At 45.0% G+C, this 23310-nt stretch overlaps 1 protein-coding gene and 1 long non-coding RNA gene across 4 annotated transcripts in view; one reads left to right on the forward strand and one right to left on the reverse strand.

Annotated features, from left to right (window-relative positions):
• LOC129634857 (uncharacterized) overlaps positions 1–7879 on the forward strand; it is a 65066-nt gene extending 57187 nt beyond the window's left edge. Inside the window, exon 2 of the long non-coding RNA XR_008705953.1 lies at positions 7292–7879. This is a non-coding gene — a long non-coding RNA (uncharacterized LOC129634857). The remainder of the gene's footprint in view (positions 1–7291) is intronic.
• CMTM6 (CKLF like MARVEL transmembrane domain containing 6) lies at positions 51–22537 on the reverse strand. Of its 3 annotated transcripts, none has more exons than XM_055557236.1 (4): positions 22249–22473; positions 12287–12463; positions 5259–5357; positions 51–2428 (listed from the first exon to the last, which is right to left on the reverse strand). In XM_055557236.1, exons 1-4 carry the CDS (start codon positions 22381–22383, stop codon positions 2285–2287), a joined length of 555 nt encoding a protein of 184 aa, XP_055413211.1. In that variant the 5' UTR covers positions 22384–22473; the 3' UTR covers positions 51–2284. The 3 variants fall into 3 exon arrangements, with proteins under 3 accessions (XP_055413211.1, XP_055413212.1, XP_055413210.1); XM_055557235.1 differs by lacking the exon at positions 51–2428 and adding an exon at positions 4243–4617 and having other exon boundaries at positions 22249–22537; XM_055557237.1 differs by lacking the exon at positions 5259–5357 and having other exon boundaries at positions 22249–22498.
• Between the last annotated feature and the right edge of the window lie 773 nt (positions 22538–23310).

Genomic DNA, 23310 nt, shown 5'->3' on the forward strand with positions numbered 1-23310 from the left:
TTCATTTAAACACTATGCTTCTGTAATAAACAAACAACTACAAAGGTATGAACAGTGAAGTGGATTTATTTAGAAAGACTATAAAATTTGACACAGACACACAAGGCCCACAGGATTTAAAATTATTAAATATAAAAATGATTGGCTATAAACAATGTAAAAATACATTCCCCAGCCCTCACACAGAACATAATTTAAGTAGAGCAATTATAAAATCTCTGCACTGTATGCACATTTCCCTTTTAGAAGAACTGTTCTCAAAGGTCTACTTATATAAACTTACCATAACCATTAATAAGAAATTAATTTACATTTGAGTTTGCCCTTTTCTGTAACAGTGGCTTTGGTTTCAAGTTCTCCTTGAATTTTTACTCCTAACTCCTACCAAAGCAGATGGAGGCTAATTAGTCGTGGGTCCTGCTTAAAAAAGTGAAGAAAGGTTCTAGGATGACCTGAAATACCAGTGAAAATATCTTTTGGTGACCAGCCAGGAGCTTCATTCTGCGCCAGTGAAACAAGCAAAGTGACACCTCGGGGACAAGGAGAGCTTAAGCTCCGCACCGGCCTGCTGAGGCCATTCCTTCAACCTCCCGAGTGGGGACCCTGAGGGCGCCCAGATGGTCTGCCGCGAGTGCCCGCTGGGCGGAGATGATACAAGGACCACGGCACCTGCCTACCACAAGCTGGTTCTCTCTGAACCCGGGTTAGACCTACACCAGTTCTACTCCCTTATTTAGCACACCCTGTGAACACACAGAGCATCCTCGACAGGTTCCACGATCTCCCGAGCAGGCAGTGGTGACGTTGCCACTAGCAACCAAACCGACACAAACAGATAAGGGTCTGCATCAGGAAGACAGCAGAGCTTGTGTTTGGGCATCTGTCTGAAACCATCCATGACACAGTGGCAGATGAGAAATTAAGGATGGGGTCATTAGCCTATCTCATTGGAAACGAGTCCACGCTGGAGTCAAGTGAAAACTCTCAACAAGAGGACAAGCAAGGTCTAGGCTGGGAAGCACTTGGTTAGAAAGGTCCCGCTGTAAAAAGACCTCCCTTAAGAATGGTCTCATTCAAAGTGCCCTGGCTGGCTCTAAGTTAGCCTGCCGGCAGCAAACAGGTCTTCGATTACAGCTGGTTGTGAAGTTCCCCTGAGGGTGGGCTGGCACTCTCTTCCACCATCAACAGTACTGAACTGGGCAGGCGTCTCGGCACTCCCTTTCTTAAGGTCTCCTCTGAAGAGAAACTAGGGCAACATCTGTGTGGGAACAAGAACCCTAAAGATCCTGCTGTGAATCTCTGCAATGGGACAGGCCCGGGAATCTGAAGAAGCTGCCACTGAGCAGCCAGAGCCCCAGGCCCACCTCTGCCGGCTGCTGGAGCAGTCCCTGGCCCATCCTGGTAAGGGGACAGAGCGGGGACGCTCTCAAATCAAAAATCAAAGGTTGAGGTTTTAAAGTAAGATAGGCTCCCAAGAAAACACTGAACAGAACCTTAATTTCAGGAGAAATAATCATGGCAAAAAGGAGTGAACCATCTTCTGTCTCATGGAATGAACTCATCTCTTCAGACACGGACAGTGGTGGACTGCACTGTGCGAACGCGCATCTTTGGTCCTTAGGGTGGCGGCGGCTTCCGTTTTTCTATGTGTACTTTTACATGGGGTTGCTGACACTGTTGCTTTTATAACATGTAAAATATCAGCATCTCCCATACATTTTCTATTAGGCTATAAAAGGTCTCAGAAAGAGTTAATAATTATATCCTAAAATGTTACAGTATAATTTTAAGGCAGAGTGAGATATGGTAAAAGCCTGGGTTTTACATGTGTAAGGGAAAAACGTAGACCAACATTTAAAATAATATCTCAAATATACATTAAACTGTATCTAGTCATCAAAAAGCGAAGTCACAGCTAAGCAAATTAAGAAGTGAAACCATTTATAAATGGATGAACTTCATCACGCTGTTTATACTGCTATAAAGCATAATTTGAAACCTAACCCTAGTAACAATGATGGAATAATTTATCAGTTGAGCTATGTGATTTTAAAGACACAGCTGCTCTTACCTCCAAACCAAACTTCATCTGACGCAAGTTTCAACTGTTACAAAAAAAAATTTTTTTAAGCCCTCTGGCCGTATTTGTGGTGACTGATACACAGTCCAATCAATACTGATCAAACTGTCATCCTGCCTTGCTCTCCAAAAATCAGCGGTTTAACACGGACCCAGGGTCTACAGGAGTGGCCGCGCCCCGCGGCAACCTCGTGCACCCATCCCCTCAAGCCGAAGCATTCAGAGGCTCGGTGAGGTGCTCTCTCCTCACGGTGGCCTCCCCTTTTCTCGGCCGGGGCTCCTTAAATTTTTCACGGAGCATAAAGGAGAACTCAGCCACATATGTAAGACTTGCTAGCATCCCAAACACCTGAGGAGGGAAAGGGGACAAAGATTACACGAGGAATTCTGGAGTATACTCTCACATTTCCTACTTGACTCTGGACCCATTTTATGCAAAGAAGTGGATTTATTTTATACGCATCATTCTTAACATCACGTGTGTGTGCTCTTGTGCATCATGTGCGTCGTGTCTAACTCTTTGTGACCCCATGGACTGGAGCCCACCAGGCTCCTCTGTCCATGGGATTTCCCAGGCAAGGATACTGGAGAGATTGCCATTTCCTTTTCCAGGGATCGAACCCATGTCTCTCGAGTCTCCTGCATTAAGCAGGCATGTTCTTTGCCACTGGTGCCACCTGGGAAGCCCCATTCTTAACATTAGTTTAAGTTAAAAAAATTTAAGATCAGGTCATCAAAAAATGCAAAGTTAAAAAAAATTTTCAGAATAATGCCCATTAGTCAAAGTCTCCCACAATACTAATGTCCTGTCTTATGTGTGTGTGTTCAGTGCCAATCTCTGAAGCTAAGGTTAACAGATGAAAACCCAGTCCTACAACATGATGCAAAACAAGACTGCTAGCAAGGTTAGACCGACACAGATGAAAGGAGCAGGCAACCACGCCTAGGCAAAAATGGAAGGTTATTCACAGCAAAACCTTCTACAGGGAAGGTACTTTTCAATTACCTACAAACTACGTTGCAGTTCACTGTCCCACCACAGTGATACAGCGCCGTGATGCCACTACCTACTTCCTCAAGCCACTTCCTCATTGCACTCATCTAACATCTGAGCAAACATTCTGAGAATTCTGTCAAGAGACAGAAGAACAGTTCAAACTTAGCTTCATCACTAACAAGACCCTTAAGGACGGGGCCAGAAGAGTGCTCTGCAGAAAGGGACATCGCTGGGGGCCCGGCTGAATCCCTTGCGGGACCAGGGCTGCAGCTCCGCGGTGACACCTGGCTGGCGGCCGCCGCAGCCCCGGCCCTCCACCCTGCCGCGCTTCACGGGAAAGCAAACTGAACTTCCTCATTCACCGGAGCGTCCCCGACACATCCAGCCCACATGCCACGAGCAAGTCCACCCCTCAAAAACCCAAGGCCCTCTTCCCCTCTGGAGTCTTCATTTGGCTTGATGGCATCTGTCCCCTTATTTGGCTGGCAAATATATCCCATACTTCAAAGGCCAGGCCAGATGTCACCTTGTCTGTGACGACTGCCTCAGAGAGCTCTGGTCTATACAGGACCCCCTGTGCATATCACCCAATGATCTTTTTTGCTTTTTCACTCACATCAGAATTTTTTTTTTTTAAATAGACTTCCTCACTCATTTAAATCTATATAATTTTCATACATAAAAGGTAATTTTCAGCATTTATAAATACTGAGCTTTTAAACCACCACTCTTAAACATATTCAATGAGACTGAATACTCTAACATTCTAACACATCACCTAATTAAAACACACAAATAAGCTTTTAAATATCTGGGAATTTTGGGAATTTTAGGCTCCCTCCCACCCTCCATGAACTGAACATCTCCTCAACTTTATTTCACTTTTCACTTCCTCCACAGGATTTTTATAGTAATACACTTTTATATTTGAAATTACTGCTTCATTCTTCTGCAACAAAAATGACTATAAACTGAAATTAACCATAAGACTTTCTCTTAAGTACTAAGATGTGTTCATCTAAGTAGGTAGATAATATTACAGCCAGCCAATTGTCTGAATGCCTTTTGAGTTGTTCTAAGCAGTGTGAATGATCTATATGCTGATGTTTCCATTAATTACAACTTCAGTTTTGTTATGAACAAAGCATTAATTGGAAATCGGCTGACCAGTGAGAAGACTTGTTTATTAATTGTTAATTGTTCATATTCACAGCACTGCTGCTGCAGCTAAGTCGCTTCAGTCGTGTCCAACTCTGTGCGACCCCACAGACGGCAGCCCACCAGGCTCCCCCGTCCCTGGGATTCTCCAGGCAAGAACACTGGAGTGGGTTGCCATTTCCTTCTCCAATGCATGAAAGTGAAAAGTGAAAGGGAAGTCGCTCAGTCGTGTCCGACTCTGTGCGACCCCATAGACGGCAGCCCACCAGGCTCCCCCGTCCCTGGGACTCTCCAGGGAAGAACACTGGAGTGGGTTGCCATTGCCTTCTCCTGGCCCCGATTAAATCCACGATCCTTGATCTCCAATTCTGAAATTCAGAAAGCTACAAAAAAAGTTTCATGATTTACTTGGCTCAAAATTGACACAAGACAAAACTATTTAGTCTTTCCCATCTCTTTTACTGTGAATATTCAGAATAATATTAATATTCAGAAATATTAATGTTCGATAACAAGGTGCTGCTCAGACTGTCCAAAGGTGTGTGATAATGTACAGTTATTGCCCTTTCTAAAATCCAGAATATTCTGAATTCTAAAAAACACTTGGCCCCTCAACGATTTCAGATAAAAAGATGTTTACTTATCTATTTCTTATGTTAGACTGAACTTTGGGGGTCATACCTCTGTTATTCCCTATACTTACAACAGCACCTGATATGTATAAGTGTGTTCTGTTGAACTGAAAAGGGGAGAAATTTTAAGATAATCAGTCAATCCTACCACTTCCATTAGCAATAATGTCCATAGGCAGAGTAAGTGGATTTTTGTTAACAGAACTCAAATTCTAAAGACAGGTTCTAGGTTTTTAAGGCTATCATATTTATTTGCTTTTAGGTCCTCTGTTGAAAATTACACTAAAAAATAAGTTAGACAAACTACTCTCCCTTATTGTATAACCTGTTAAGTACTTCCAAATTCTGTATTTGTAAGCAGACAAAAACAAGCAGAGATAAAGGGTACTTACGATTGCAGCAATTTCAGCTATGGTATTGTCATGTGTCAAAGTGAAAATGAGGGATGCCACAAAGAACACCAATCCTGTGCCCAGAGTAATAAAAAAGTCCTACACACACACGAAACACAGAAGGGATAGACAGCAGGGTTAGGCTGGTTGAAAACAGTGTGTTTTGCTTTTTAACTTTTAAAAAAAACAGTGACTTCTTTCTTCTTTACTCAGACTTACATATTTCAACTAACTTTCCAATAAGCTTGGTATTTCATAAATGCCCTGTAAAGGAACACCCTATAAATATGCACATGCTATATTCAGAAGGTAATCTTTTAATAAAAACAGTTCTCTATTATCACCTACGTGTGGAATCTAAGAACTTAAAATCCATGTATGTAACTTTGAAACAGACCCAAAGACACCGAGAAACTAGTGCAGACCAGTGGGGGCAGGGGAGGGGCCAGGTGGGGGGGACCAACTACCTTGTTTAAATAAGCAACAAGCTGGAAGTACCATACACACAGGAAAATCCAGCCATTATTTTGTAACTGACTTTAACTGGAGTATAATCTATAAAAATACTGAATTGCTGGGTTTTACATCTGAAAGTAATATAAAATCAACTATATACCATTACAAATAAGATGAAACACGTGCATGTATGTTTACCTTTTCCTTTAGGACATAAAGATCAAAGCCGTAAGATTAAATACCATATTACTTCCAGAAAAAAAAAAAAAAAAGGCATTTTTCTTTCCTTTCCAGGTAACCCAGCTAGGGTGGCCTCTCTCATAGTACTTTGTTGCTTTTAAAGTACAAAGGACTGCCCGTCGTTAACACAATAAAATTACACCAATAGTCTGTTTTTTAGTAAGCTTTGTTGTTTTCAACAGCGCCCACCAGGTCATCCAGCACAAGCCTGTATTAATAGGATGAGATTATCTACCCTGTAAGAGCACGCAGAGCTCATCAGAATGCAGCTTACAGCACTGGAATAGCTTCCTGGTTTCCGAGAGCGCGCGCTCTCAGAAGCCGAGTGCGCACACTGCTTGACACACAGACCTGATTCAGAGGAGAGACTGGAGACGTGACCGCCACGCCACAGGGTTTCCAGTCTGAGCGAGTTTACATTCGCCACTGAACCTAGCTAGCATCAGTAAAACCACCCAAAATAGAATTCACTCTTTTGTTAGTTCAGCATTTATAAAAAACACTTGATTTTTCTCTTTGCTTCTAAAAGAGGTGTTTTTCTCCAAGTTACTTTTCTTTTTTTCTATCCCTTTGAATTATTTCAAACCTGTTACTTATAAAACTATTAATATTTGAAGTACACTCGAAGTATTTAAACAAGACACTCATTTTGAGACAGAACGCAGTATTCAATAACATGGGTTCTGAAGCTAGACTACCTGAGTTCACATCCCAGTAATGTTCCTTCCTAGTGACATGACTGAGTTCGTTACCTCAGCGCTTCTTCATCTGCAAGATGAGTAGTAACAATACCGTACTCATAGGTGACTCTATAGATTAGAGTTCTTTAATCCAGGAAAACTTCGCAGACCAGTGCCAGATACACAGTAAATGTTTCCTAAACACTGGCTATTGTTGTTCTTGATGTAATGGGACAGAAAAGATTCTCTCTTCAAAAAGATTACTAGTCCACCCTAGATACCACAACCACTCTACACTCAAAAACATTTTCTCAAAAAGAAAACCTTACACAAAAAAATGTTAAGTATATTAGAAAGCAGACAGAGTAATTTTTAAATCAAAGAAACAGGACTTACTTCCTTACAATGTTAGGCTGAAAAGTATCTAAGACCCAAAAGAAATATTGTAAGGTATTTTACAAAAGCTATTTTGAGATGAAGTGACTAATTTTTTTTCGTCAATATTTTAAAATCAGTCTTTACTCATAAATTTTTAAATGCTGGAGTTTGATGTAATAAGTGTTCTACATTTTGCTTATTTTGACCATAAAAGTAGAAAATGTATATTGTTTCTCGTCCAAAAGATCAATGTTCTTATGCACAACTAACCATTTCTAGGCTTCCTTGGTGGTCCAGGGTGCGCTCCCTGGTCTGGGAAGAGCCCGCCCGCCATGGGGGAGCGAAGCCTGTGCTCCAGCGGAAGTCACCGCACTGAGACGCCCGAGCGCTGCATTAGAGGGCAGCCGCCGTCACAGCCCGAGAAGGCCGGCCTGCGGCAACGAAGGCCCCGTGCAGCCAGGAAGTAAAGAGTACTCGACAAACACTAACCGCTTCTAAAATACTTTTATGGAAAGTAAACTTTTATGGAAAGTAGTGCTATTTGGCTGTTGGACGAGAAACGCATGAATGTGGTCATCAGAGGCTTTGTGGATTTGATTCAGACTCTACCTGATTTTCAAAGTTATTTTTTAACTGTTCAGTATCAACTTTTTGCTGCTTCATTTTTCATATGTACTTTTTTATTGACGTACGGCTGATTTATCTTTTTGTGTTCACTTCAGGTGTAATGCAAAGTGACTCAATTGTGTTTTTTCAGAATATTCTATTACAGGTTTATGTTTTCTTCAGATTGTATTCCATTAGAAGTTATTATAAGATACTGAGTACTGTTCCCAGTGCTAGCAGTAAATCCTTATTGCTCCTCTATTTTATGTATATAGTCTCTCAATCCCACATCCCTCATTTGTCCCTGCTCTCTTCCCTCTCCTCTTTGGCAACCACAGGCTTGCTTTCTGTGTCTGTATGTGTGTGTGTGTGTGTGTGTGTATATATATATATATATCTCTTTTATATTATTTTTAAGAATCCACATAGTAAGTGCTATCATACAGTATGTCTTTCTCTGACATAGTATACTATTCTCTAGGTCCAGTAACATGTTACTGGAAATGGCAACATTTCATGCTAAAAAGAATTATTTTAAAGGACAGTATCCAATCAAAATGGTTTAATAGAAGGACGTGGAACTTGCTTCCTCCCACAAACACATGAAAAATACATCTACAGATGGAACAATTCTCCCAGAACACCTACTGAACACCAGCAGGAGCCCTCAAACCCCTGAAAGGACAGGAATGGTCTCCAAGTGACAGGCAGGATGAAGTGGGGGAGGGAAGGCAGCAGGACGGGACCTGTCCCCTGGGAGGAGCTGGAGAAAGGAAAGGTTCCCCCACTGCGGGAGGCCGCCTCACTGGCCAGGAGATGAGCGGCAGCCGGTCAGGCGCAGGCCCCCACCCTGCGGCCCCAGCCTGAGAAACTTCTCGTAGGGGCGGAGGCCGGGTGCTGAACCACAGGGGTTTAGAGGGCAGGCCCGCGGAGACGACCCGAAGAGGCCGGCATGTGCTCCGGCCACAACTTCAGGGGCTCCTGCCCCGGCAGGTACCTGGAAGCCAACGCCAGCAGGCTGCCCATGCACAGAGGCGGAGCTGGACCCAGGGGCCGTGCGGCTTAGGAGCAGGACTGCGGTCTCTCCCCACAGCTCTGGGAGCTGCCGGCGTCCATCTCTGTTGGCAGCCGTGTAAACTCAGCACCCACAGAACATCATGCGGACCACAGGTCCTCCCGTGGCTGGAACAGATGCAGCCTGAGCAGCTGGGGGCCTCCTGGACACGTACACGCAGGGCCTGGGCCGGGCCAGGGTCTGAACACCTCCAGAGCCCCACAGCAGGGGCACCACTCCTGTGGTCCTGGAGCCTGACGTCCGTGGAGCTGAGCTGGTGGCCTTGTGAACACCAGGCCAGAAGGACCCCGGGGCCAACTGAGGGCAGTCCCAAGGCTGAGATGGGGGGAGGGCAGAGCTGACCACGGTACGTCCTAATAGGTGCCAGGTGAGCAGACTCACCTGAGAGCCGCTCTGAGGAAGACTTAGTGGGGACGCTCCAATCCCCCCTACCTTGCACCACAACTCAGAAGCACATCTGGGAACTTCTACTCCCAACAGCTAGGGCACAAACCGGGCCCCTGACAGGCCAATGACAACCACAGAGCAAGGAGGCCCTGCCCAATGTCCGCTGCAGATGCTGCTCACAACGTCAGCCACACGTCCCAGCAAGGGGAGAACAGCGAGCAGATGCTGAGGAAAGCGGTGGCAGGCATCCAGGCTGCAAACAGCCCTCGCCCCCAAAAATATTAAACAGGGCTACACAGGGGTGCTCCCACATAAAAACAGCCCTCCAAAAAACCACCGCAGATAACTGCTTCTCCTAAATGCATACAGCAAGGGAAATGTAAGTAAAATGAGGAAGCACAGGAACCACTCCCAATTAAAAGATCAAGATAATTCCCCTGAAAGAACAAACAACAAAACAGACCTCTTCAGTCTAATACATGGCAAGTTCAAAAAGGAGATAATGAAAACAGTGAAGAAATTGAGGACTATTGATAGAAATGCAGATTACTATAAAAAGGAACTAGAAACTAAAAAAGGAACCAAGAAAAATTAGTGAATTCATTTCTTGAGATGAAAGTTGAGCTAAAAGTAGTGAATAGTGGAATGAAAAATGAAGAACAATTAAGTGACCTAGAAGATAGAATAATGGAAATCACCCAATCAGAACAACGGACAGAAAGCCAAATGAAAAAAAAAAAAGAAAGCGATATAAGAGACCTATGGGATAATATAAAGCATGCCAATCTGTGCACAACTGGAATTCAAAAAAGGGAAGAAAGAAAAGAGGACTGAAAATGCATTTAAATAAATTATGGCTGAAAACGTCCCAAATCTAAAGAAGGAAACAGATATCCAGGCACAGGAAACAGAAGGTCCCAAACAAGGTAAATCTAAACAGACCTACACAAGGCAAGACCTGTTTCTCCACAGAAACACCGCAGGCCGGAAGGGAATGGCAAGATGTATTCAAAGTCCTGAAAGGGAAAAGTCTGCAACCTGAGATACTCTACTGAAACAAAGAATTCCCCGAACAAGTAAAAACTAAAACAATACAGCAATACTAAACCCATCCTAAGGGGAATATTGAAAGGTCATCTCTAAACATATACAAATTTTAAGCATCTACAGGAAAGAGAAAATCATTATCTGAAAGTAAATCACTTAGGAAAGCCAGTATACAGATTAAAAAATCAAAAATTTCTGTGAAGTGGGAGGTTGGGGTTGACATATATACACTACTGATACTATGTATAAAACAGATAACCAATGAGAACCTCCTGCACAATATGCAGTGCTCTATGGTGACCAGAACTGGAGAAAATCCAAAAACGGGGCTACATGTATGCACAGAGCTGACTCGCTTTGCTGTGCAGCAGAAACACTGTAAAGCAACTATGCTCCAACGAAAACTCAAACAAAAACAGCATGGTTCTGGCACAAAAACAGATGCATATAGATCACTGAAACGGAGTATGGAGGCCGGAAGTAAACCCTGACCCTGGTGGTAGGAATACAAGTGGGCCTAGCCACGATGTAGAATAGTAGAATAGCATGGAGGTTCCTCAAAAACTACAAATAGAGTTGCCATAGATCCTGCGATCCCACTTCCAGGCATAAACCCAGACAAAACTGTAATTTGAAAATATGTACCCCAGGGTGCATAGCATCACTACTGTTGCCAAGACATGGAAACAGAATGTCCATTAATAGATGAGCAGGCAAAGAAGATGTGTGTGGGGGGTGTGTGTACACAATGAAATATTACTCCATAAAAAGAATGAAATTACACAATTAGCCGCAAAATAAATGGATTAATCTTACTAAGTCAAGTAAGTCAGAAAGAGAAGAACAAATACCATATCACTTATAGGTGGAATCTAAAACATGGCCAGATGCACCCACCTATGCAGCAGACTCACAGAGAACAGACGGGTGCTGCCCCGGGGCAGGGTGGGGTCAGCAGAGCACACTGGTGTATACAGGAGGGGTGGGCGGCACAGGGAGCTACGCCCAGTGTCCTGTGATAAACCAGTGGAAAGGCATATGAAACTGAATGTGTGTGTGTGTGTGTGTGTGTGTGTGTGTGACTGAATCACTTTGTTGTACAGCAGAAATTAACACAACACTGTAAGTCAACTATACTTCAGTACAATTTTTAAAATGCAAAAAAAGGAGGTAATAGATTCTTATGGTACAAAAGGGTATACAGAAAAAAGTAAATCTTAGGCACATTATCAATACAGGACCCAAAGCTGCTTCTCATTAAAACAATAAAATCTTAACTGGTAAAAACTATTTACCCTATCATCTTGTTTTTAATAGTTAAAACTTAACTCTTTTATCTTTCTCCTCAAAACTGTGAATTTCATAAATCAACCCTGCTAGTTACAATTCCTCATAAACAACTCTTGAGAACCTGAATGCTACTGAAGTACACGGTTCAACTTTTTCTTCCTTAAATGCAGGAACTCTATAAATTAGCTCATCTGTCATCTCACAAATCCATACTAAATGAAAAACTGAGGGGCAGACTAAGTCTTTAGAAAGTTATACATCTCTTAATTTTGTGAATATAAAATTGCCCCTCTACTTTTTTTTTCATGTGATTTAAAAATATTTTTATTGATATATTACACCTCTACTTTTATTAAAAGGGTTACTTCTAAATAATGAATATAACAAATACCTTCTAAATTCACTTAAAGACAAGGTTCTTTCATAATAAAATCAAAACAAAATAGCTAGAATTACACGCTGTTTTGCTGAAAGGCTCCGAAACCTGTCCCATTAGTTCCTTACTCCATCTCTCAGGTTCAGCACAGCGCCCGACCTACAACAGGCCCAGTGCAGAACTGCAGAACCCACACTCTGAAATGCGAGAAACCAAAGATAACAAAAACACCAGTTTTTAAAAAATACCTAATGTCAAATCAGATTAAACCACCAATACCTGTAAATCACTGGCAGTGTCTGTCACTGTAATTTCACCCTTCCCAACCACCCCATTTGGCAGGAAAACCAAGCTGCTTGGAGGCAGACCTGAAACAATGGATAGTCTTTTCCTGTGAGAGTTGTGAAAGCGCTACTACCGTGAATAACACAACTACACAAGATCCAAAAACAGGTTCGTTCTTGTCACAGGGATTGTGTTTTCTCGTGCTTACCGATGACTTGACTTTCGCGGGATCGACTCTGTCGTACACTGGAGTGCAGTACACGACCAAGAGAAGCAGACTCAGCAGAAAGGCGCTGCAGCTGACAAACTCAAAGAAGTAGAGTCCTCCACACAGAGTGCACTGCGACACCACCTCCTCACAGATGAAGGCCAGGAGCGACAGCACCTGCAGAAGAAGCGGAGCATCTGGCTTACCTGTTTCAGGGAAACCTACAGAATTCAGAGAATACCATCTTGCTCACTCAAGTATTTGTCGAGTGGAGACTTGGCAAACAAGCTTCCTCAACGAACCCGTTCAATCTACACGGGACTCAGTCCAGATTCCTTGAAGGGAATGTAAGTACACAGAAAATTAACTACTGTGTGCTGAATGCCAGAACAGGAGGAATTCAGGAATGTCCTAAGAGCACACGGAACAGGCACTCAACCTGGGGTTCAGGAAAGGCTTTCTACAGGGAAGCTGAGACCAGCAGGGCTGCAGAGTCAGTCTGGTGGGTGGGGAGGCAAAGGATAGGCGCAGTTTCAGGCAGAGGAGCAGCGCCCAGGAGGCCTGGAGAGGAGAGCGCATGCGCCACCCCACCCACCCACACAAAGCCCACACCCCCACTGAACTGAGAAGGGGCTGGGCCAGGAGGACCTGGAGAAGAGAGCGCATGCGCCGCCCCACCCCAACCACACACAGAGCCCACACCCCACTGAACTGAGAGGGGCTGGGCCAACACAGGGGAGGGGATGCAGCACAGCGATGGTGACATGAAGCCAGCGAGTAAGCAGAGGGACTCTCTAAGTGCCTCCATGGGCTGCCCTGGCGGTCCAGGGGGTAAGAATCTGCCTACCAGTGCAGGGGCACAGGTTCGACCCCTGGTCTGGGAAGACTCCACCTGCTGCAGAGGAACTAAGCCCATGTGCCACAACTGCTGAAGCGCCTAGAGCCCACGCTCTGCAACGACAAGCCACCGCAATGAGAAGTGATGCCCCGCAGCCAGAGAGCAGCTCCCGCTCGCTGTGACGAGAGCGAGCCACACCCAGCGAGGAAGACCCGCGCACTCAAAAATAAGTGTATGAATAAATAAACGCCTCCTTTTCCTAGTGTAAGGAATCTGAATCTTAAGGGTTTTTAAAGCAAAGGGTGACATGATCAGGTTTATGTTTTAGTAGTTCTAGCTACAAGATAGCGAAGGGATGTGGGAAAGGGCAAAACGGGGGGTAGCCATCCAGTCGGGAAGCTGATGCCAGAAATGAAGGCAGAGTTAACAGGGGAGTTGTAATGGATGAGAGTCAAACCCCTGATGATGGAGTAGAAGCCCTCAGCTGACAGGATGACTACAGACAGAAGAGGAAACAAGATAACACATATGTGCTTAAACACTTTAACCCAAAAAGGCACGTTTATTCATTCACCAGTCTCGCAAGTGGGCCTTTTCTTTGGGAGTGCGCCTGACTGGAATTCCTCTTCCCGTCTGCTGCATTAATCACCTCCATCATTTATGACTGCCACTTCCAGACTGATGTTATCTCAAGCAGGACAAGATCTGGGACACTCAAGAAGTAGCATGATGACTCCTAGAATCAGACTAGTTTTACTAGCCTTTCACAGTTGCCGCGCTCTTAATTCCACAGCAACTATTTATTAACTTATTTTTTGGTCTTTCTAAAGCTTCCCATTTATTTTCATATAAAAAATTCCTTTTCACATTCAATTTCAGTCTTGAAGTATTTAACTGGCCACAAAAAATATTTTAATGCATTCGCACTGAATGGAGAAGTTATTTAGCTAATTCGACAACTCAATTAAATGCCGGTGGGTTTTAACAGCGCTCCCAGTGTCCTGTGAAGAGGTACTAACACACCGATGCCTCACTGCAGAGAGAAGAGTCTCTGCTTTTTAAGAGGCAAGAGAGTTGGAGAGAGGATAAATTTATTTTAAACATGCTGCAAATGAGAGGTCTGTGGATGAGTTAGCTGCTGCCTGAGGCAAAAGGATATATGGGTCTGGAGCTCGGGGGACACATCTGAGGTGGAGACCAACATGTGGGAGATCACCCAGAGTTAGAAACACTGGCCCCCAGAACTGTGATGAACCCCAAGACTGGAGGGACCAACAGAGGGGGCTGCTGGCGGTGGTGATTCAGTTGCTCAGTCGTGTCCGACTCTTGGGACCCCATGGACTGTAGCCTACCAGGCTCCTCAGTCCATGGGATTCTCCAGGCAAGAGTACTGGAGTGGGGTTGCCATTTCCTTCATCAGGGGACCTTCTTGATCCAGGGATTGAACCTGCGTCTCCCCCACTGCAGGCAGGTTCTTTACAGCTTGAGTCACCAGGGAAGCCCCAAAGACAGGAGGAGATACGAGCGCAGGACAGTTAGAAGCAGCAGTTCAAAGGGTAGCAAATCAAGAAAAAGGATTTCTGTGCAGAGCAAGTGATCAGAAGTGCTGACTGTGGACTTCCCTGGTGGTCTAGTGGTTGAGACTCTGTGCTTCCAATGCAGGGGGCAGGGGATCTGAGGTCAGAGATCTGAGATCCCAGGCCTGCCGTGTGGCACAGCCAAACACAAGAACCACCACCAGAGTGCTGAATGCTACTCAGAGGTCAGGTAAGAACGATACTGAAACGCCACGAGAGACTGAGTTTCGGGGCTGCTGCTGACACCAACAGGGCCACCTCAGCGTGCTCGGCGAGGGTGGCTCACACTCCAGCGCCGTCCCCTGGCAGCGAGGGGGCGAGGCCGGCGACAGACACAGCCCAGTCGTCAGGTGCTGCCTCACGCGGCCAGGTGGCGGGCGGTGGTGGATGGGCTCGACAGGAAAGGCATTTCAAAACAGAGAACTCAGCATGTTTAAACACTTAGAAACCTACGCGGACTCTAGGAAGAAAAGAGCATCTCTAAAAGCAGGATTCAGGGCACAAGGTGTGGGCTAGCGCTGCTCTAGAGAAAGGAAGAGGGGGCAGAGACTCACATGGGCAGCCTGTGTGGGTTTTGTGGAAGCTGAGGGACCTTCCTTCTGAGCATTAAAACCTGATGGCTGATGAAATGACTGATGACCCAAGTCAAAGCCTACTGGGAAACGTCACCTTACTCAAGTCAGGCCAGCAGGTGCAACCAGATACATGAGTGGCAGTAAGACTGCGACCAGAATCAACAGCGACATCTCAGAACAGCTTTATCCTACAAAACACTGTCATCCAAGCAGAGGTCCTTGGTACAGCCTTTCTGGAAAACGGGTTAGCAATTTCTTTAAAAACTAAGCAGGCAACTGCCATATGACCCAGGAACTGCATTCCTACAATCTGCTCATTTCTTGGTCCAGAAAATGAAAATGTACATTCCTGCAAAAACTGATACGTGAATGTTCTTAACATTTTATTCAGCAGAGTCCCAAACTCTGAACACTCCAGATGTCCTTCAATGGTTAAGCAAACTGCGGTATCCATACCATGGACTACTACTCTTAGCGATAGAAAGGACTTGATATATGCAACAATCTGGATGAATCCCCCGAGAATTCTATAAAGTGAAAACAATCCCATCAAAAGGTTACATACCGCAGGATTGCATTCACAGAAGAACACAACTTTTAGAGATGGAGAACTAATCAGTGGTGGCCAGGACACGCGGGAGCTACATGGTAACAGAGCAGTTCTGGTTCTTGGCTGTGGTGATTAAGGAAGCTACACTTGATCCAACAGCACAGAGGTACACGAACATACACACGTGTGAACGCAAAGGACCTCCCTGCGCCTGTTTTTTTGCAAGTTCCTGTGATACTATGATTATTTTAAACAAATTTAGAAACAAATCTAAATTAGCATGGAAGCCTCTAAGGGATTCCCCCCCTCATACTGGCCACACAAAATTCACATGTGCCCACAACTGAAAGGAACAGCGTGTAAGGGTGAAAATAGATCCTATTTTGCTGTGATTTCCTGTAAGTTAATGAGGCATAAAACAGTCCAGAAGATCCCACACAACTTCCTCATATCAGACAGACGTTAGGTGAGGTGTCCCAGTCATGGCACCACAGACAAAGCAGCTCACCAAGACACGTCCCAGAAAGTCACTGTGCAAAGGAACTTCCTCTCCTGTAATTACAAGAAGGGTTTTTAATGTCTAGAGTGTACTAAGTGCCAAATGTGTAAAACTCCACTGCTGTGTTCCCTACTATGTTAAATCTTACCTGAATGTTAGGAGTTTCTCTACAAGCCATCTTCAGAATGTATCTAAGTTGTATGAAATGAACTGTGAGAAGGTAAGAGCCTAGAACTCATTGAGATGTGAGGACAGCAGCTCTTGAACCGTTCTTATTACGAGAATGAGACTCTCGGAACACTCATCAGTGTCCCTAAGACAAGAAAACCCTATCTGCAGTAGATACAGACCACTTATTTACTCTCCCCAAGAAAAGTGCAGCAGGAACCAGCTGGGCCAGAGCCCATCAGAGCCAAGTCATTACAAGCCCTCTTCCAAACTCCTCAAAGGAGGCGTTCTTACCGACCTTAACTTAGGGCTCTATCAGGAGGGGGGTTCAGCACAGACCTCCTAAGAGAAGGAAGGGGCACTATGTCAAGTTTGGGTATTTACTAGCTCCTGTTCCCAGTTAAAGGCCAGGAAATTAGCACTGTAAGTTATACTCAGTATGAAAACTCCTGACTCCCCATCTCTGTTCATACTAAGCTTCCTTTAAAATCTCCCACAGCTCCATGTGCTTCCCTGGTGGTTTAGTAGTCAAGAATCTGCCTGCAATGAAGGAGATGTTGGTTCAATCCCAGGGTCAGGAAGATCCCCGAGGAAGGCATGGCAACCCACCCCAGTATTCTTGCCTGGAGAATCCCATGGACAGAGGTGTCTGATGGGCTACAGACCTTGGAGCCGCAAAGAGTTGGACAAGACTGAGCGACTAAACAGCAAAAGCAACAGCAGCTCTACGCAGTCTCTAACACAAAACAAAGGGAACATTTCCCCATCTACACAAATGTCACATCATTACGTTGTATACATGAAACTAACGTTACAAGTCGATTACATCTCAATAAAAAAAAATTTTTTAAGGGTGTTGAGTACTATGTATCCAACACTGTAGTATGTGTAGGAACATGTAATAACAGAACAATAAGACCTATGTAGGGCTCAGCTGATAAACAGTCCGCCCGCAATGCGGGAGACCTGGGTTAGGAAGATCCCCTAGAGAAGGGAAAGGCTACCCACTCCAGTGTTCTGGCCTGGAGGATTCCATGAACTGTATATAGTCCATGGGGTCACAAAGAGTCGGACAGGACTGAGCAACTTTCACTTTTAAAACCTAGGTATAAGGAAAAAAAATTTTTTTTCTATCTCATACTTGAGCACTTGGTATAAATTCAGGAAAATGTTCAGATCCACCTGGATTAATAGCAGCCACAGAAGGATATGTGAAAAGCAAGACCCAGGCTCAGGACAGGCAGAAGGCACTCTGGGTGCGGCACAAAAGGAACAGAATCACACCAGTAAGGACCTGCAGGGCAGCCAAGAGGGCAAGAAGGCAGCTGACCTAACTGGATGGGGCATGATGAGGAAAATGATTAAGGAGTGGAGTGTGGTGATGTGATGATCCTGCCAGAGAGAATGGACTTTCCGAGGCAGGAACTGCCTGCCTGGTTTTGCTGGTTAGCAGAAAGGAGGGGTGGAGGACTGGGAGAGGCTGAAGAAAGTCACAGTCCAAGCGGAGGAGGGACCAGGGCAACTGGCACCAGGAGAGCAAGGGACAGGAAGTTGGACATTTCTCAGGGAGAGTCCTTAAAAAGCAAGTAAACACACTCCCAATTGTTAATCTAACAGCGACATAGAGTGTACTGTGGAGACCTACAGTGTGACTGATTTTAATCTCATATATATATATATATAATGTATATATTTGTAAGCAGACAGTTTTTTGCAATGAAAAAGAAAAGTGAAAGTTAAGGGAAGAACATCAAGAAATGTGTGGTCACCAGCATTAAATACCTAAGTGGTTGAAGATAGGAAAAGAGATAAGGTCAGTGAATCAGGTCAGGATATAATGGTGAACTCAACTCCTAAGTTCAGAGGCTCAGTGATTACTTTCTGGTAAACATTTTGCTCTCAACAGCATGAAAGCATCGTACTAAGTACTGCGTCCTGAATATTAGGCTAAGCACCTAACACAGCACACATGCCCAGGATGGCTCCTTCTAATGATACAAAATTGTACCCAAACGTAATTAAGGACATTATCAAGCTGCTAAGAGTTGGCAGGGCCCTTGGAGAACACGGTCTCCCACCCTTCTGTTTACAGCTGAGGGACTTAAATCTCTGATGGACTAACTCCCAAGTTAGCCACACACTCCTGACTCCCACTCTGTACTCATTTCCCCTAGAGCACTGTTTAAGTCCATCTTACGACTAGGTGTGTTTGTGTAGGATTTCCCTGTCAGCTGGGTTTTTGAAGTTACAAGCAGAGTTGTGTGCATTTCCCTTTTTGCTCTTAAGTCATACATTAAAACCACCATGCTAGAGTCAACACATTTGGGAAGTCTCAGTGACTGAAGATGCACTTACCGTTCTGGTGACCTCAACATTCAGATAATGACTCCTCCGTGTCTCCATTTCAGTTTCACTACCCTTTCTGAAACTTCAGTCTTCCCTAAAATTAACAGTCACCACACTAAATACTAATTCTCCATCACTGAACAGTCGACTGCCAAAAAATTTCTCATAAAAGAACTTTTTAATGTTTGCATTAATTGTAAGGCTCCATCTACACAATTCTATTAGTCTGTGAATTACTAAACTCACTTTAAAAAGCTTGTAGTGATACATAAGGTTCAAGTAAACAAATGTGTAGGCCTGTGGCCAGGCTAAGCCTCCCTTGCTTTCAGCAAACATTTACTCACAAAGGTTCAAAAGATACAATTTGCTGACATTATGGATCTTCTTTAAGGTAAAAACAGAGCACTTCAATTTAGAATGTATCAATTTTCACATTTAAGTCATGAAAAGAGCACCAATATAAGATAAACAGCTTCTAAGTGATTTGTTTCTTGGCACTTACAAAGTAACACTATTCACAATTTAATACATTTAAATCACTGGTGAACTCTAAATCAAACCGCTTGCCTGAAGAGTCATTATAATCCTAGTACTGTGCAGCCTTCAGGACACTCAGCTGGTACTATAAAGACAATGCTTGTTTGTGGCAGAGACTGTATCATACGTACTTAGATCACTGCACCAGTTTATTAGCAAGTCAATTCTCACCGTAAGACCAAACAAAAAAAAAAAACCTGCCTCAAAGAGTACAACAAAAACCTCACCAAGTAGGTGCGTAAGGACCAACCTAGGGGCAGGATAACTACTAAAGTGACTGCATGGACTGAGAACGGCAGCGACGCCTTATGGTGCCTTCGCAGCCGAGTCTCCATTTCCTCTTCAGCTCTGCAAGGGTGGGTGGACAAGCCTTTGACAAAACTGAGGTCAGGTGTGAAGGGCAGATATGGCCCTCTAACTCCCGGAGTCTGTAACTCAAGCGCCGGTCAGGCCATTTCGCTCCAGCCTCCCCTCCTGTTCGCAGGTGCCCTTGCACCCCCCTGGATCTGTCCTGGCACGCACATCCTGCAGAGCCTCAGAGACTGCAAAAACCTCAAGACTGCAAAGAACCTCAGAGGAGACCCAATTTCACCTCCTTGGCCTCCATGAATTTCCAAAGCACACAGTGTCTGGTTTGTTAAATTTCAGAATAAGACATTTCTCTTTTGGGCTTTTTGAGAATCTGGTGTGATTTATGGGTCTAGAATAATGAACACAGAAATGCACTGCATTTTGAATAAAATGTCCTCAGGCTTGCAGGTCCCTTGTTAAAGTACCTCCGCTTCTGACTACGGGTTTTTCCACTCCAGCTGTTCCTTATTAGAGCTTGCCAACTCTTTTTAATTAAAAATTAATTTATCTAAAGAAACCAACCTAAAGGCAGAGTTTGAGTTACGGCAAAGAAGACTTTGTCTGTTGCCCCTGGATGCATGAGTTTTCATTTACTCCATATAAAACTTTCTTGGGACTTTCTGGGTAAATCTATTGTTTTGAAGAGGTAAGACATTAAAACAGACAAAGTAGGAGCAAAAAGACAACCATCAGAATGAAAGGCAATACTGAAGAAATGTTTTTCTCAATCTATGTTAAAGAACATGTAATAAGCTCCCTGTAAACCAGGGGATTCGATTCCCTGGCAGTCCAGGGATTAGACCCTCCAGGCTTTCACTGCCAAGGACAAGCGTTCAACCCCCAGTCAGGAAACTAAGATCCTGAAGGCCGCACGGCAAGGCCAAACCAAGTGAAAAGGCTGGGCCAGGTTCACCATAAACCAACAAATGGATTTCAAGGAGACATTAATTTTCATTCTTTTGTTCTTTCTGCTTATGGATGATGGAGAAGAAGCAGAACAGTCTAACAATCCCTGCAAGGTAAACTCATCCCTCCCCCTTCTCTCCAAGTAGAAAGTCTACCATCCAAACTTATAGCTGCATTCTATTCAGAAGATATGGAACTACAGTTTATTAAACTATAAATTAGGCAATAGGAAACTTTACTTTAGATTTGCCAGTTCTCACTGGAAAGAAAAAAGAAAGGAAACTGAAGACATTTAATGGGCAACAGACCGACACTGAGGACGTCTTCTGAACAGCGAGAGTGCTTCAAATGAGCATTAACTCTTTCCTCTTCCAAAGACGCCTTCTACTTGTATAGGAACATTTTAGCTCTGAGGCAGAGAAACACAGCTGACATCTAAAGTCATGCAAGAGCTGAGGACAGGAAGAGCAGAAGGAAGCCCTTCTCGGGTAGGAGGATCCGTGAAGCAGAAGAACAATGGCAGGAGGGGCAGACGCCTCGGTAGGAACAGAAGGGCTGCCAGCACGCAGAGCCAGCCCGACCCTCTTGGGCCACAGTCACGTCCTTCCAAGCGACTTCCCAGTTATTCCCGGAAGTGATCATTTAGGGGGCTAAAAAGCTATATTAGGCTTTTTACTGCAATTTTTCTTTTCAATGAAAGTAGGTCATCTGAGTTCTAAGAATTTAAGTTCTGGTTATCTGACTTCTAAGAACTTAAGATCTTCCAAAGAAAACCAATTGGCTCTTTTCACTGGGGATGATTCAAAAACCAAACCCAAAAACATTCTAAATAAAGTCTGATTTTTCCTCTTGCAGAAAATGTTACTCATTGTTGGTTAAAACAGCACAAAGGAGCTCAATGTGCACGTGATCTGAATGAAAATGTAAATCTCAAAGACGGTTTGATATTTTCACTAGTAGATTTAAGGTCCTTAACCAACGCCTAAAGCAAACTGAAACTCAATGTCCCTGACAGAATGCCCTCACCCTGCTACCTTCACACAACTCACACAAAAAGCTGTCCTTTTGACTTTGTATTTGGTACACACACACTGCTCACTTAGAAATAATTCTTTTCCAGTTAGTATTAAAACTTGAGACAACTTATTGGAGACATCTCTCTCTACGCCTTGCGTAGTATCGGAACACTCTGTCCAACAAATTTAACTGTCCCGTTGGGTGCGCACCAGGAAAACCGAAGAACCAGATAAAAGATAAAAAAGCAGTTTGTAGTCCAAACACGGACACTTTGGGAGATAATGCAGGGTAATCGCAGGGAGAAGAGCCAAAGGTCGCTACACAGAAGCAGAGAACGGGTAAGCCGCTGGCTCGGCTCTCCGACGCATTTCCTGCGCCCGCCAAACACGCTGGGTGGTCCCGAACACCGGGCGGGCGGGGGTGGGGGCCGGGCCTCGAGGAGGGGCCCGGGGGGAAGGGGCGCCGGCCGCCCGCCGTGGGGAACGGCCCCTCCCCGGGCGGAGCGGGAAGGAACTGGGGATGTGGAAACGGCCGCCTCTCAACAGCAGGCAGGGCGCCGCTCGCTGCCGCCTCTCTCCCGCCCCAGCCGCGGACTCACCAGCTCCACGAGTTTGAGTCGCCGGAAGCCCGTGAGCCGGCTCAGGGTGAAGTAGGCGGCGAGGCCGCTCCGGGGGCCTCTGCCGGGGCCCGGGTGCGCCTCGGTGGTGGCTCTGTAGACCTCTCCGTTCTCCATCGCCCAGGGCCCGGGAACGCAAGGCCGCGGCTGGCGCCGACTCCACCGACTCGGCGGGCTAGGCCGTCACTTCCTGGGCCTCCGCCCCACTTCCGGCAGACTCCGCCCCGGCCCGCCCCCTGCCGCGAGGCCTTGCCTCTCTACTTGTAAAGATCCTCGGAGACTCGGGGAACATGAACGGCAAGTGCAACGTCCTGGGGATCGCAAACGTCCCGGCTCTCTCTGAAATGGCTGCTGTGGCCAGGCTGAGCAAGAGAGAAGAGGAGGAGGTGAGGCTGGACAGGCAGGCAGAAGCCAGACAATGTAGGGGCCTTGCAGAGCAAGGGAAAAAATGAATTTCATTTTCATTGTTACGGGTTATCTCAAAGGACTTTCGGGATTGCTCCCTCCTGCTTCTCTGAATTCCTTTCAGGCTTACGTGCCAAAACTGCTGCTATAGTCCTCCCGTATGTTAATTTTGTGTGAACTCATCAAGGAAGGTCATCATAATTTAGCAACCACAGCTGATCGATTTACATGCCATGCACACATACTTTCTTCACAACAATATAACGTAGGTGCTGTCATTACATTAATTTGACAGATGAGAAAACTGAAGCTGGAATCCAGCCCTCCCAGGTACAGAAGCCCCCGCCACATCCCCCAGTTCTTGTTATTAGAAAAAGGCTGTAGGTCTCCTAGGCCTTCCCTGAGTTCCAAAGAGCAGATTCAAGCAATTACTAATGAAGGAAGTGAGGAATGCAGAAACAAAAGCAGTCAAAACAACAGTTCAGGGATGAAACAGTCCTAGCTCTTCCTCAGGCGATGCCTGCCCATAGCAATCTGACCATGGACCCTGGAGGTGTTCTGCAAGAAGAACTAAGACCCCCGCGGGTGGTGACTACGGGCTGACCGCCAGCACACAGACTCCAGACTGGCTGGAACCAG

The sequence above is a fragment of the Bubalus kerabau genome, chromosome 20, assembly GCF_029407905.1.
Source record: "Bubalus kerabau isolate K-KA32 ecotype Philippines breed swamp buffalo chromosome 20, PCC_UOA_SB_1v2, whole genome shotgun sequence".
NCBI lineage: Eukaryota > Metazoa > Chordata > Mammalia > Artiodactyla > Bovidae > Bubalus > Bubalus kerabau.

Coding starts and splice junctions, on each gene's coding strand:
- CMTM6 (XM_055557235.1), bottom strand. CDS start 22,383: ATGGAGAACGGAGAGGTCTACAGAGCCACCACCGAGGCGCACCCGGGC. Junction 12,464..22,248: donor GACTCAAACTCGTGGAGCTG/GTGAGTCCGCGG, acceptor CTTCTTCTGCAG/GTGCTGTCGCTCCTGGCCTT. Junction 5,358..12,286: donor CCGCGAAAGTCAAGTCATCG/GTAAGCACGAGA, acceptor GTGTGTGTGTAG/GACTTTTTTATTACTCTGGG.